Below are 15,152 nucleotides of genomic sequence, written 5' to 3'. Positions count from 1 at the left end.
GCATTTCTATAAGGGACGAGCATCTGCCTTTACTGAGAAGCTGTGAGTGCAAACTATTTTTTCATTGACTAATATTGAAATATATATATATATATATATATATATATATATATATATACACACACACACACACACACACACACACTTTCAGTGATAAAACGCAAAGAAATATATAGTGACTGTGTGTGTGTGCGACCCATTATGTTTGTATTATGTTCTGAGGCAACCACTGTTGATTTTTAGTTGTTAGTACTGTTAAGTGCTGTATTTTGACATGATGAGCTGAGATAAGCTTAGTTAATTTGTTGATAAATTATCTCGTTTTGTGTATAGATATGAGGTATGCCCTACTACACTTGAGGACCATGCACGGACAATCACAGAGCCGCTCTGTGGGTTGTCTCATAGCCCCTTCATGGGCTGTTGCAGGCAGTCTGAAATACCCTTCAAAGGGACCCTCTGCAGGCCATCTGCAAGTCCCTTCAAAGGGCCTCTCTGCTGGCTGTCTGAAAGACCTTTCGCAGGACCCATCTAGGCTGTCTTGAGGCCCCTCCTTGGACTTGACAGGTCCCTTCACAGCCCCTTCCTTGAGCTTCCTCCTCCATCAATCCACACCAGGGTAAACTCCCCTCAGCCAATATCTCTTTCCCCATAACTTCCCTACCCCATAACTTCCATACCTCCCACACCCCTTAAGGGAAGGGGTGTATGAGGGGGGAGAAATATATGGAGGATGGGGGCTACGAAATGGAGGGGATGAGAGCGCATGGAGGGAAGTGCAAGAGAATGAGGGGAGGCTCGCATGGCTGCTGACACAGAGGGGCCCGGTGGAAACTTTAGTCCTGGGACCCATGAAAGCTGTCAGCGGCCCTGTACACACGCACACAGACACGTGATCATAAATTTGTTTTGGCATAGATTTTATATTTTTCTTGCAATCCTTTTTGATAGTTAGAAAATGTTGCATTGTTTTTATTTACAATGGAAACTCCTTGGTACAGATGTGGCGGGGAGGAAGAGAAGAAAGCTTCATTGTTCTCTCTGGTGAAATATGTTATGATATTCTGCTCAAACACTGCCATTGAATCGGAAACTCAGATATTTTGCATTATATTGAATCTGTTGTCTGTTATCTGAGGGAACAAAATCGCACACTACATCTGTAATGGTCAATTCTTGTACACACTCCCTGCATGACAAACTAGTACAGGAAGTCCTGGGTAGAGGAAGAACGAAGGCAGGTCTAAACAACTGGCCCTAGACCTCATGTTGCAATGTTTATAAATACTGCTACAAAAACACTAGGCTAGGTGCTAAGGTAATGAAGCTGCTTTTATTTTATTTTGATAACACAGTATTGTAGCTGGGGGTCTCCGAGCTAAAGCGCATTCATTTCAGCATCGGGGACCCCCTGCTTCCCGAGTTACAGGCCCTCTTAGGCTAAGTCCATAGTGACTTTAGCCGTGCGGAGGTACGCAGAGGCTGAGGGAAAGCGGATGCTTTCCCTGGCCTAAGTTCGCGCGCTGTCCAGGGACGGGCCAGTGACATCACGGAGCTGGCTCGCCCTCATTGGCTGATTCAGTCTCGCTCTTACTGTGCGTCTCTTGCAGACAGGTGCAGTCTGGAAGGATTCACACAGCGCGAGTCCCATTCAGACGCAGGGAACCCCTCTGTGTTAATCCGATGGGCCATTGCAGCCTGCTATGCACTGTGCCGCAGACTGTCTCTCAGCTGCGCGACGACCATAGTGCTGCATCTGTAAATGTCTATTTAATCTCGCAACAAATCAGACAAGTACGGTGCTTTGGGAGTTGTCATGATAATATCATGAGATATTATGTAGTTAATCTCTTTGGTACTTGAGGGGTTAATGAGCTACATTCTGGATAGCGCACTCAAGATGTGAACTGTTCTACACAAATTCTATAGACATGGTCTGGGTAGAGCAGTGCAAAGCCTCCTAGAAGGGCTGCGCGTATGCCGGTGCCACGAGGAAAGAATGTATTTAAATCAGGGCAAAAGATTTTAAAAATCAGATGTCCACAGAGGTATAATTTGAGACCAGATACGGGATATTTCATTGTTTCTTACCAGTGACCTCTCTGGGGGAAAAACTATGGCATTTGGTAAAGTATAGGTTTTCTTTTATGTTTTCCCCTTTTATTTTAAGAAGCTGTTCTGCCTTTTATTGTAACTGCGTGTTTTTTGTAATACCTTTTCTGTAATCTAAGCACTGTATTTATATATTACAACATTTAATAAGTAATGCTTTGGGCTCTGAATGAACTGGTGCACACTCTGGAGAGAGTAATTTACGCATTCGGACACATGTTGCTACAACTGATTTTGGTGTTAAAGTGCATAGTTTTTTTTTCTATAAAAAAAAACAGGGACCTGAGGCCCTGGCAAATATTAATTTGAAATCTTATTTGCATACCCCAGGTGGTGGCAGTGGATAGTTATGATTTGCAATTGAGTAGGGGTTAATATGAATTCACTGGTTCCTTGCGGAGGAGAAAAGTGGGGTGGCTTGAGTAGCCGTGTGTATTAACCCTGGTTGCATATCTAAGTCATGTGCTCACTTGTTTGCTGTTCGTGGCGGTGGTATATTTTTGGACGGATTGAGGAGAGATACAACTCATTTGAGGGACCTTTGCGGAGGTGAAGGGTGGGGCAGATTGCAATCTGTGTATTGATCGTGGATCCTGTAGAGGAGATATTGTGCATCTAACGGACCTTTGCGGAGGGGAAAAGTGTGAGCGCTTGCGGGCGTGAGTATTAACCCTTGTCCCGTATGCAGGTCGCGTGCTAAGTGGGTGCGTACGTGCCAGGGGTGTTTTACAATCTGTTCCTAATCTCTTGTAATAAGAATGTGTAAATTCTAAAATGTACAGTTAAATAGTTGATCCAGGCTTGTTGTTTTGCGTGGCGATTAATGGAATCAAATGGCGTACAGATTCTGGGGAAGGACCGTAATTACCTGATAGGGTCATAATCAAACTTGCCCAAAGAAAATAGAAACACACACATGATTTTTTTTTTTTTTTTTTTTTTTTTACATAACATAAAAAATAGGAAAACAATATATTTAATCTTTCTAAAGATGCCAGTGGCATTCATAAGTGGCTTAAAACAAAAAGAGAAACTTTAAGGCTACGGCTCCAGTGGTCACGGCTGCATGCACGCAGGAGCCTCTGGCGGCTCGTGCACCCGTTTCAGCCACGACCTGTTGGCTACGCTTGGAGTGGAGAGCAGGAGATCTGACGAGGTGGCGGGGGCGGGCCATGACGTCACGTGGCTGGTTCGCCCTCATTGGTTGAACCGCCATCGTGACGTGGCCAATGCTTGGCCGCCGCACCAAAAGACAAAAATCTTGGCTTTTGGCCAAGGCGGTCCCGCTTCGCGGCTTGCGCACACACACACACACGCCGACTGGGGCCTGCCCCATAGAGGGCTGTGTCTTGTGTGCGGCGCGCATGCCATAGCGTGCCGCAAAGGCCACTGAGGACTTGGTCTAAGAGTTTTTAAAACCTAGAGTTTAACTTTAAAATCTAGTAAGCATTATTGTATATTACATCACATATTCTACAACATTAATGTTTCTGAAGCTCCATCTGTCTCCGTTTTAGAATCCTAGAAACAGCATCGAGTTGTGGCCCATGAAAGGCCCTGTATGTTCTCTACTCCTGGAACGCTCGCCAGCTTAAATAAAGGCTGCTTTATAATGTGTACTAACTTTCTCCTCCACAGCTGTCCTCTTCTTTCCAAGTCAAAACACGAATATGGGTGGTGCGGGAGAAAGGAGGCATTGGGTGCCTTGATTCCTGGGCTGTGGGAACTCTTCTTCCACCATTTGGTTTTACAACCTCTTTTGGCGCCGTCATTTGAATCTCCTGTTATTTCACACTATGCCGATCAGACAGTAACATGGGATACTTACTGACACATGGTAGAATAGAGGTTAAATGTGAGCAGACCTGTATAAATATTCCCAGTTATAAATATTTGCGAACCAACTTTTAACTTGGCCTGTTACAGTTAATTGTGTTAATTTCTCATGCCCTTGTACAGCACATGTTGCTGGTGAGGTTCAGAAGAAACCATTCTTAATCTCTTCAATGGTCTCACGAGTCACACAATGTAAGGTCTTTACAGGAAACTGCTGCCGGTGAAATGGTGGCAAAAACTGCAGCGCTACGTGGAGCGTACTACTGCATTAATAACCTTCGCTAAATGAGTTTTTGTTCTGACTAGTTAAAAACATAAAAAATTGCTGTACTGACGTGCTAATAGTTTTGTACAGGTGCCAGAAATGTGAGCACGCAGTAATCCCGGGTTCTGAGATGATCGATAAGCATATGAGGCTTAATTAAGCGCAATGCTAAACAGGTCCATACTAGCCAGATGGCCGCTCACTTATGTCGGCTTGGCCATGTTTTCACTTCTGTGGTGCACAATATTGTAGATTGCTCGTATTATATACTGCTGACAGTGTGCTCCGTAGTGCCTTCTTATCTTGATTCCCGTTATCTGAAGGATTTGCCAGAGCACAACCTTTCGTCTTTTCGCTAGAAGCTCCCTTTCTTGAATGATTTGCAATGCATTGTAGTGCTCTCTGGAAGCATGCCAATTCTACTCTGGTTCTGTATAATAAGAGATATTAAAGCTTGCTTCCCCAAATACATTGGGAAATCAATCACATTTGAAATCTGCAAGTTAAAATATTCACGGTGCATCATGTCTTACAGGGGTGCTCCACTCCTGTCTTCAAGTCCCACTCCCAGCTGGCCAGGTATTCAGATATCCCCGCACAGGTGGCTCAATCAGTCTCTCTGCTTCAGCACAGACAGCCTCTGAGCCACTTGTACTGAACCTAGGTAATCCTGAAAACCTGACCTGTTGGGGGTGGGGGGTCTTTGCTTGAGGACTGGAGCTGCGCACCCCTGATGTATTGTAATCACTGTTTTGTTGCTGCTAATGTTGTACAAATGTCCCTCTCTCCCCAGCCGTTCCTTCCTCTTCTGAATCTCCACTGTTCCCCAGATGTGCACACGTTTCTGTGCAGGGCCTTTGTTCCTGCCTGCACGGAGCCCATACATGTAACGCTGCCCTGCCGGAGCCTCTGTGAGCGCGTTTACTCTGATTGCAAACAGCTAATTGACACATTTGGGATCACTTGGCCTCAAGAACTGGACTGTGACAGGTATGATATTTTCTACCGCAATCCACATTTTCCTGCATCTGCCAGTAAGAGAAAGCAATATTACCATTTCATTGAATAAGCCACATACTGCTTCCAGCAATTCATTTTTAGAGTTTTGTTCCTTACTATTTTTTGTATAATTTAGTGCAAAGCCTGTTTTTATGGACAATTCTAAAATATGTTGTCCTCATCTAAGGTAGTAATGAAGCGACCCTGATTTTTGTTCTGGAGTAGTTCTTGCATGGTGCCTTTAAACTGCAAATATCTATGGGGGCAGGATTGTGTGAGTTGATGTCAAACACATTTTAGGGTTCTGCATGTTGTCTACACACCTTAAAGCTATCGTGTTACAAACAAGCTAGCTGATTTTCCCACAGGTGCAAGTGAATGGTTACAGGAAACCAATCCACTTGCAGAATATTTATTGTGTATATCTCAAACAACGTTTGACTTCCTTTACGTAGGAAAAGCACAGTAACAAGACAATCATGAATGAAGTGACAATAATACCTTTTTGACAATCTACATGGTCGTTATATCAACTCTTTTGTACTGCAAGCTTATTTACAAGCAAATAATTTTAGGTGTCCATTCATTCATTTATTCATTGTCTCCTGTAGGCTGGAAGACTGTGAAAGAACTCGAGCCATTGCATCAGGGGAAATTCTAGACCCCGGAGGGACACACCACCCACCAGAGAAATTTAACAGAAACTATGGATTTTGGTGCCCAAGCCACTTGAAAACCTCCCATGGTACAGCTTACAAGTTTTTGGGGGTAGATCAATGTGCCCCACCATGTCCCAACATGTACTTCACAAAAGAAGATCTGGACTTTGCTAAAAATTTCATTGGGATCATTTCCATAATCTGCCTGTGTGCTACACTCTTCACATTTCTCACTTTCCTCATTGATGTCAAAAGGTTCAGATACCCAGAAAGACCAATCATTTTCTATTCTGTCTGTTACAGCATCGTATCCCTCATGTACTTTATTGGGTTTATAATGGGCAACACTGTCTCTTGTAGTGAAGCGAATGAAAACGTTGCAGCCGGAGACACGGTAGTTCTCGGCTCCCAGAACAAAGCCTGCACCGTCATCTTTATGCTTCTCTACTTCTGCACCATGGCGGGAACTATATGGTGGGTGATGCTCACCATAACATGGTACCTGGCTGCAGGTCAGAAGTGGAGCTGTGAGGCTATAGAGCAGAAGTCAATGTGGTTTCATACTGTGGCTTGGGGCATTCCAGGCATTCTTACTGTGATACTTCTGGCCATGAACAAAGTCGAAGGAGACAACATTAGTGGTGTTTGTTTTGTCGGACTGTATGACCAAGATGTTTCTACATACTTTTTTCTCGTGCCTCTGTGCCTCTGTGTCTTCATTGGACTTTCCCTTCTCCTGGCTGGGATTATTTCTTTAAATAACGTTCGTCAAGTTATACAGCATGATGAAAGGAACCAAGAGAAATTGAAGAAATTCATGATTCGCATTGGTGTGTTTAGCGGCACATATCTTGTTCCACTGGTCATACTCCTGGGATGCTGCGTTTATGAGCAGGCGTCTAGAACTACATGGGAAATGACATGGGTGTCTGACCATTGCCAGGAGTACCATATCCCCTGTCCCCACCAGGTAAATGCGGAGTACGTTGCCTAATGAATGTTTGGTGTGCAACAGCAAAACTGCAAGTAAATCGTGACAAATGACATACAGTTGTAGCGCACGTTATTACTGCCATTAACGCGTTGCCGTGTGCCAAAGCTGATGCTGTTCTCACTAATGGCGAGATTTGACGCAGCGCTGCTGAAACAAATGATAAAGCTGCGTGTTCTTTCCTTAACGTGTGCATTATTTATCGCATGAGTTCTTCAGCTAGCATGTCACAGTTACATGGATAACATTGATGATGGGACGGAAGGGTAGGAGGCCGTCATCTTCCCTGCCTCTTTGTTAAATGACTCTGCGCTCCACGGGAGTTCAGAACGCGATCTCGCCATCAAACATGAGCAGTTGGTTTGTGACGTAGCTGCTATATCATTGGGCCTGGGGAGTGCCAGACCACATGAAATAGTAGCTACGTTCTTTTCAAAGGTTTAAGCATATAAATAAGTACAATTTGCTACTAGATGTAGATGTAGAGGTATCTGTACCGTGTTAGTCGAGCTTAATAATCAAAAACGAATAGACGATACCGTTCTGTGGCTACCAAAATGCTTTTATTTGTGCAAGCTTTCGAGATACACTGATCTCTTCTTCCGGCAGTGTTACAATGGATAAAACAAACAAGGGTTTTTCTTAAAAACAGTGCATTTTGGCATGTATCTGTGACTGAAGCCTATCCCTCCCCCCTTTGTATTATGCGATTTATGACTTACGTTGTTAAATGGTGTGTGTGTGTATAAATATACATTTATAACACACCGACAGTGTATACAGCGCTTTACAAAAGGTGTGTGTGGGAGTGTATACCAATGGTGTGGGTAGGTGTAGAAATGTAAAAGGGTGTTGCATTAATATTAATGTGTGTAGATACTATGTGGTCCCTATTGGGGGGTGGGGAGGGGGTGTGAATGTATATAATATATATATATATATATATATATATATTTTTTTTATATATATATATATATATATATATATATATATATATATATATATATATATATATATATATATATATATATATTAGAGCAATAAGGGGTAAACTGTTTTTTGGAAGCTGCTTTTTGTGCTTCTTTCACATTTCATGCAAATATTGTAAAGGCTTTGTACATAGGAGGGTATGTAATATGGAGGTGTGGCAGTGTGTGGTCTGCAGAATAACATTGCGTGACTTAGATTTTTCAGGTAGATATAAGATTTCCATACAAGGTTGATCAATGAAGACAATCCTCTTGGTTTCACGGGGAATGTTTTCCTTGATGAATTTGATGCTGTATGTTCCTCTAATTTAGCATTCCGGAAACTTTTGATAAATGGTTCTAATGCACAAAGTGTGTGTACCTTTAGCTCCAGGATGAAGTAAGTGATGCGACTGTTTCATAGTAACTTCAATAAACCGTCATAACATCTTATGTTACAGGTGAGAAAATTGGCCAGACCTGACCTCTCCTTATTTCTAACCAAATACGTGATGACCTTGATAGTTGGGATCTCTTCTATCTTCTGGGTGGGAAGCAAGAAAACCTGCTCTGAGTGGGTTAATTTCTTCAACAGGAATCACAAGCAAGAGTAAGAAATATATATATATTTCTCCCCACCAACCCCCCCCCCCCTCTTTTTTTTCTTCTTTCTTTCTTTTTTTCTAGTAAATAACGCGATGCACAGAAAATTAAACAAGTGAAGGCTATTGCGGGTTTTTTGTTATTTCCCCCCCCCCCACCCTTTTATTTATTATGTGCAACTATACAATCCAAAAAATAAGTAATTAGCTAAGTTGCTGATCGATTCGTTCTCCTGTGATCAATCGGCGAAGATTCGGCTTGGGGGTTCACTAAATGTCTTGTCAGTGCAGCAGAAGAGGACTGAAGATGCAAAGTTCTGTGGGGAAGATCATGTGACCCGGCAGTTATTAGATACAATTGGTGCACTGCTAGATAGAGGGCAGGGCTCAAAAAGGTGTGTGCCTGAGCCTGTTTCAGAAGAGGAAGGGGGTGTGACTTTGTAAATGGTTGCTATAGAAACAAAAAATGCTTGTTACATTATAATGCATAAAAAATGTCATTCATAGTTTTTTTGTTTTTTTAATGCTAAAAGTATTTTCTCACAGTACAGGACTGATTTATTTAAAAAAAAACTGTCCGGTCCTTTCTAATTAATAAAGATCACAGTGACCAGGCTCTATGTGGGCACGACACAGAATAAGGAGGAGGTTTGGCCACATGTCAAATACACACCCTGACATTGTCCAATGTTGTAGTTTTTTTGGACCTTGGTGCTGAAATGGTGAGAGAAATGGTGGGGTGGGCCTTAGCGGCTGCTTATGGTACAGCCACCTATGAGTCCATGAACAGTTCTGTGTAGGTTCTTTAACTTGAAGCATGTCAAAGACCAAGACACTACAGTTTTGATTGGTGCTAGCACATTGTGGTAATAAAAGTCTATGGGGCCTATTCTATAAACCGATAAGAAACTCATCGAAGTTTTTGAGCAGTTCCCAAACAATTTCGCAAGTTTGCTATTCAGGAAGCTATGATGACCTGCCAAAATCGGGAAGTGCATCTCCCTGAGCGGTCTCGCTCCTGCTCAAACACATCGAGCGGGAGCTGACAAACAGCTCCAACTCGCATTGTTTCTAAAATCACGTTATTCTAGTAGCTCCGATTTGTATAAACTCGCTATTTCAGAGTTCCGATGATCACAGATCTCATCTCGCTACCCCAAGGGTTGCAAGAAGGGATTTGCGAATAGGACTTAGAACTTTTTTTTCCCCCCCGGCATCGGATTGAAGCCGGGAGTCTCCGGAGCTGATACACATTAATACCAGCTCAAAAAAACCCCGGCATCGATCCAATGCAATAAAAATACATTTACAGACAGCTTCATTACCATAGCGGCTAACCACTAAGGCAATGAAGGGGTTAAATAATGGTGCCCGGTTTATTGTGGGTAGTGGGGGTGGGTGAAGGTGGTATTTGGCCCATGGTGGGTGTTTAGGCCTTGCGGGAGAAGTTACCACCTTTTTATTACCTTAGCAGTTACTACCGCTATGATATTAAAGGGGTTAGCCCCTCCTGCAAGGCAAACGCCCACCATGGTCCAAATACCACCTTCACCCACCCCCGCTACCCACAATAAAATTTAAAACACAATACTAGCCAATACACCCTTTCATTGCCAGTGTGGTTACCTATGCCCTCAATGAGAGCAAAGATAACCCTCTGCCCTTGATTAACATATTGGTAAGCAAACAGTACTGATACAGGGCTGCACATTTTTAAGGGGAGACGTGTTTTACACCTAAATGCAAACCATGTGAGCAGGGAATCCAAACCTTTATAATATCAACCAGAAAATGGGACTACGGCCCAAATTTACTAAGCTGTCTTTTAGCATAATGCACTCTCCGGTGCTGGAAGGTACCTTTTACAGCCCATTCAAGTCAGCGAGGGAATGGGTCTTAAGGCAGAAGACAAAGGCCTGGTGTAAGAGCATGAAAGCAACAGTTCACACATACTGTAGCTACCAAAAACACAGATTACAAATATACTTTAAATAACTAAGAGCATGAAAGCAACAGTTCACACATACTGTAGCTACCAAAAACACAGATTACAAATATACTTTAAATAACTTCTCAATAGTTTCCCCATAAACATTAAATTGCCATTAAATGTGAAACATTTGACATTTTTGTGTCCTATGAATATTAATATTTAGTTTTTTTTACCCTCCACTGATTCCCTGATCATACTTTTTATTACCCTCCACTTTTCGCTAACTACTTTCAACTGGAGAACCAAGAAAAACTGGCATAATCCGTGATGTTTAAACCCCATTTGTATGTGCCTATAGGGAAGCTGGGCGAGGGAACAGTATTTTTATATTCCCTATTGAGTGAGTGAGAGAGAGAGCAAGTGTTTCGTTTTTTCTCTGTTCCAAATAATGGTCACATGTCTGACAGGACGAAATGGGTCACATGTGAATAAATATTGCTAATAATGGAACTCGCAGTGAATCTTGCCATAACTGTAACTTGCCCAAATAGGACGAGTACAGCTCAACCCTGTTATAACGTGCTCCGTTACAACGCGAATCCGTTTATAACGTGATGCAAGCGTGGCTCCCAATTTTTGTATTTATAAATACTTTACAACACGATTATTGGTATCTTAAATACTTTATTGTACAATGCATACAATTGTACATTATTTCTAACGCGATCCGCTTATAGCGCGATGTGATTCTTTGGACCCCAAGCACAGCGTTATAACGGGGTTGAGCTGTACCATGTGTGTATATCTTTACTTTTATAGCGCCCACAATGTACTCTGGCTTTACAAGAGACATTACAGTACAGGCAATGATAATAAAGTGCAACAAGCAATCATATGATATAGAATGTAAGCCCTCCGAGGCAGGGATTTCCTATCTAAGTGGTATGTTGGGAGACATACAAATATAACAGATCTGTTGCACACCATACAATAAATAGAGAGATTGATACTTATACCGGTGCTCTCAACATCAGGGGAAGACCCTCTCGTATCCATTGCAGTAATCCAGAAATGAAGGTATATTGAGGCACTATGGTTATGCAAAAATCAAAATTATTTAGCCATTCGGAGATTCCACATTTCGTCCGACTAGGCAGCCTTTGTCAAGGAATGGCATGAGAGGGGCTGCCGGGACAGCCTAAACGTTGGATCTCCTCTTGGCTAAATACATTCGTTTTTTGCAAAACCGTAGTGCCTCAATATGCCTTAGTTTCTGGGAGATGTACAGAGACATCAGGTGAAGGAATAAGTGTAGCAGGTGGCAGTGCTTGGCCACAATGTTTGGTAAGACTATGGGTGTGGGACAGTAGCCATTAATCTGGGCTATTGAAATGCTTAATTTAAGCGGTGAATTTTTAGGTTGGTCTTAAAGGTGGGGAGAAGGTGCTTGGCATATACGGAGTGTGAGGGGGTTCCACATGTAAGGGGTAAGAGAGCAGTAGCAATGAAAGGGTGGAGAGGAGACGAACAGGGGCATAAGGAGAGATCAACACTGATATGTAGGGAGGAGCAAGATGAGTGGAGAGCCCTGAAGGTAAGGAGAAGAACTTTGTAGGTCATCTGACATTTGATAGGAAGCCAGGAGAGGGATTTAAGGAGGAAATGAGACTGTTTTGGGAGAAAGTGAATATATTCTAGCAGCAGAATTTGGATAGATTGCAAAGTTGTGAGGCAGGGAGGCCTGTTAGCAGTATGCTACAATAATGCAGATGGGAGAGGATAAGGGCATGCATTCAAGTAAAACAAAGATGCCAGTGGAACGTCTAGTGCTATGAATTCTACCTTGATGTACTGTATAAAACCCTCTGCATCAAGATACTTGTCTCCAATTTCCTACAGAGAGATACAGTATTTGTGAATTGGTTATGTGGAGTAATAGAAGTTGGGGATAAATTATTACTTGCCAAACAATTTGGTGGCAAGTACAGTATGTGTTACTTTGCTCATAAGGTCAGTAAGAACATCAGGTTTGGAAGAGGTATCATTTTTAAGTGACTTACTGAATCACATTAATGGTCCTTGATATATTGACCTTTGTACAAAATGCTGTGGAGTCAGCTTCCCATGCTGCAGAAGATTGTAGTCCTGTTTACTTTTATTTGAATGGAGCTTAGCTGTTCTCCAGCACAGGAAATCCGTTTCAACATATTGGATATGGGACAATTTTGTTGTGTTCCTCTAACTACCATACAAGCATGAAACCTGGCCTGCAATAACAATGCGGAACGCACAAAGCAGCTGTCGCACTTTGTTGGTCCCTCGACCCCGAGACATCAATGTGCACTTTATGGTGACTTGTTTGACTATACAGGTTAGAAAACAGAACAATCGGTGAAACTCCATATTGCATAATTGTTTATTTGCTGTCGGTGTGTACTGCAAGGGTTAATAATAATAATATCATGTTCTTGTATAGTGCTGCTAGTTTAACGTAGCGCTTTACAGAGACATTTTGCAGGCACAGGTCCTTGCCCCGTGGAGCTTACAATCTATGTTTTTTGGTGCTGAGGCACAGGGAGATAAAGTGACTTGCCCAAGGTCGCCAGGAGCTGACTCCAGGAATTGAACCAGGCTCCCCTGCTTCACACTTCGTGCCAGTCAGTGTCTTTACTCACTGAGTCGCTCCTTCTCCCAGGAGGGTTAATGAAGGGGTCCCACTTAAGACCAGAACAAAGTAATGGCACTGAAAGGTTCAATGGGTGAAACCTTGGGGATTGATGCTCTGAAAAATTAAGTATGTATAAATCATTTTTCACTGTTCTAATTTACAAGAGGGGGTTATTGTTCGTGTGTATTGATTTACTGCAGTTGTAACATAATGAGATCTAAGCATGCCCCTTCTTGTCAAAGACCAACTAGGAGAGTGGAAGTGTACTTAACCGTGAGAGAAAGCAAAGGCAGAATAAATACATGGAAACAATTACAAAGTTGTAAATTGACAGTTAACAAACGTTTTACAAGACATGTATTTTTGTTTTTTGGTTTGTTTTGTTTTATACATCTTCAGACCTCACCAGATGTAACAACTTAAACCTATTGCAGCCATTACTTCAATTGGTTCCTAGGTGGAAATGTCCTGTTATAAATGGTTTTAGAGGAACTGGCAGCTAATGCTTTTCCATGGGAGTGTTGCTATGCATTGGCGCTTCACATAATACCATTCAAATGTAAATACCATTTACTTTCTGTACATTGTTTGCAATAGTATGGTGACAGAGGCAATTTCCTGGCTACAATTCACTGGCTCCTCAAAATGATGCTTCATTAAACTTTGCCTAACCTCCCTATTGAAGGCCCATCCGGAACTGAAGTGGTTCACTCAAAACAAAGAGTGATTGACAGTGATTGTATTGGTAGTTATGGGTGAACTAAGCCTTAAATAAGGAGGGAGCCGTCAGTGCATGGTTGATTTTGTTTTAAAACTTTGAACATTTAACGGTGTGCGATTTAATCTTTATTTTTTAATATGTGCCTTTTCCCATCCCTTCAGTTTACCTATAATTTTAAATGATCGTACATTCATTGTATTTCATTTTCTTGCAAGTTATTCTTTAAAAAGAAAAAAATGTGCCTTTCTGGTGTCTGTTTATTTAGCTGAGCTTCACTGTGGGTTCTTATATTAGGGTAATATATTCCAGTTGCTTGCCAGTTTGCTGTGTTCAGCATTTACAGTGTCCCCTTTTTTATTTATTTTTTTATTGAGTTCAGCTTCACTCTGGAAACCCCATACTGTCCAGATGGAGGTCTATATGGCACCAGAGTTGTTGTTTGTTTTTACAGCGTATTCTGTGGTCTTTTGTATGCTTTCCAGCTAGGCCTTCAAAAGGTATAATTGCAGCATTGCAAATCCGTGATGGATTTTTGGCTTGAGGCAACAACCTACTGTACTATGAATAGGTTTTTGTGCATTTCACCAGCATATTCCCTGTGCCTGGTTACTGGTGGCTCTTGATGTGGGAGTCTGGTCATTCTGATGCATGCAAAAATCAGCCAAAATCAATAGGAACATATACGCCTATTAGATAAATGACTAACTTAATGTCTGTCTAATCGGCACATATTTTGTATTTTCTGTCATGTTCTATGCTCTGTTAAGAAATATAGGAACTTTCCATTCTCCTTCAATCCTTTTGATTAATATAATTGGCAATATTTCACAGGATCCTTGTTTATTGCAATGTTCAAACTATTGCAAACTGAGCTTTCTTAATGGTTGAATACCTTGAATGCCCAGAAAAACAAGATGTCATACTGTACAACACCAGAATAGGAATTCATTGAGGCTCTGATATATTGGATCCAATTTGGAGTTTAGGTTCCCTTTATATTCGGAGAACAAAAAGGATTGAAGATAGGGAGTGATCAACTAGAATCCATAATAAGTGAAATAATCAGTGAAAATCATAATACTGTAATTGGGTGCAACTGTGCACTGAAAGTGAATCAGTAAAATGGTGAGCACACTAAACTGTGTCCTCTGAAAGAAATTCACTTAAATGCACACCACTTGCAATTTTAAAATATAACTTTTAATCATGTTTACTTAAAACATATATTACCGAATTGTGAGAATAACAGTAAATAAAAAATCAATCATTTTATATTCGGCTGTATTTGTCAGATATGCCGGGTTCCCCATTAAGAGGTTTCTGGGTTGTCCCTTAATCTTTGCTGCCACCGGTTCATTCATTCCGATGGCCATGAATCCAGGTCCATGTGACCGGCTG

At 41.8% G+C, this 15,152-nt stretch overlaps 1 protein-coding gene across 1 annotated transcript in view; it reads left to right on the top strand.

Moving 5' to 3' along the window:
- The window catches only part of FZD6 (frizzled class receptor 6), a 53,905-nt gene that overhangs the window by 34,143 nt on the left and 4,610 nt on the right, over positions 1–15,152 (top strand). The window contains exons 3-5 of the mRNA XM_075582560.1: positions 5,007–5,203; positions 5,824–6,841; positions 8,292–8,440. Coding sequence (XP_075438675.1) covers positions 5,007–5,203; positions 5,824–6,841; positions 8,292–8,440 — 1,364 coding nt within the window. The remainder of the gene's footprint in view (positions 1–5,006; positions 5,204–5,823; positions 6,842–8,291; positions 8,441–15,152) is intronic.

This window comes from Ascaphus truei, chromosome 2 (genome assembly GCF_040206685.1).
Source record: "Ascaphus truei isolate aAscTru1 chromosome 2, aAscTru1.hap1, whole genome shotgun sequence".
In the NCBI taxonomy this organism is placed as follows: Eukaryota; Metazoa; Chordata; class Amphibia; order Anura; family Ascaphidae; genus Ascaphus; species Ascaphus truei.
The sequence above is the reverse complement of the archived record's forward strand: the minus strand, read 5'-3'. Positions and strand labels throughout refer to the sequence as shown.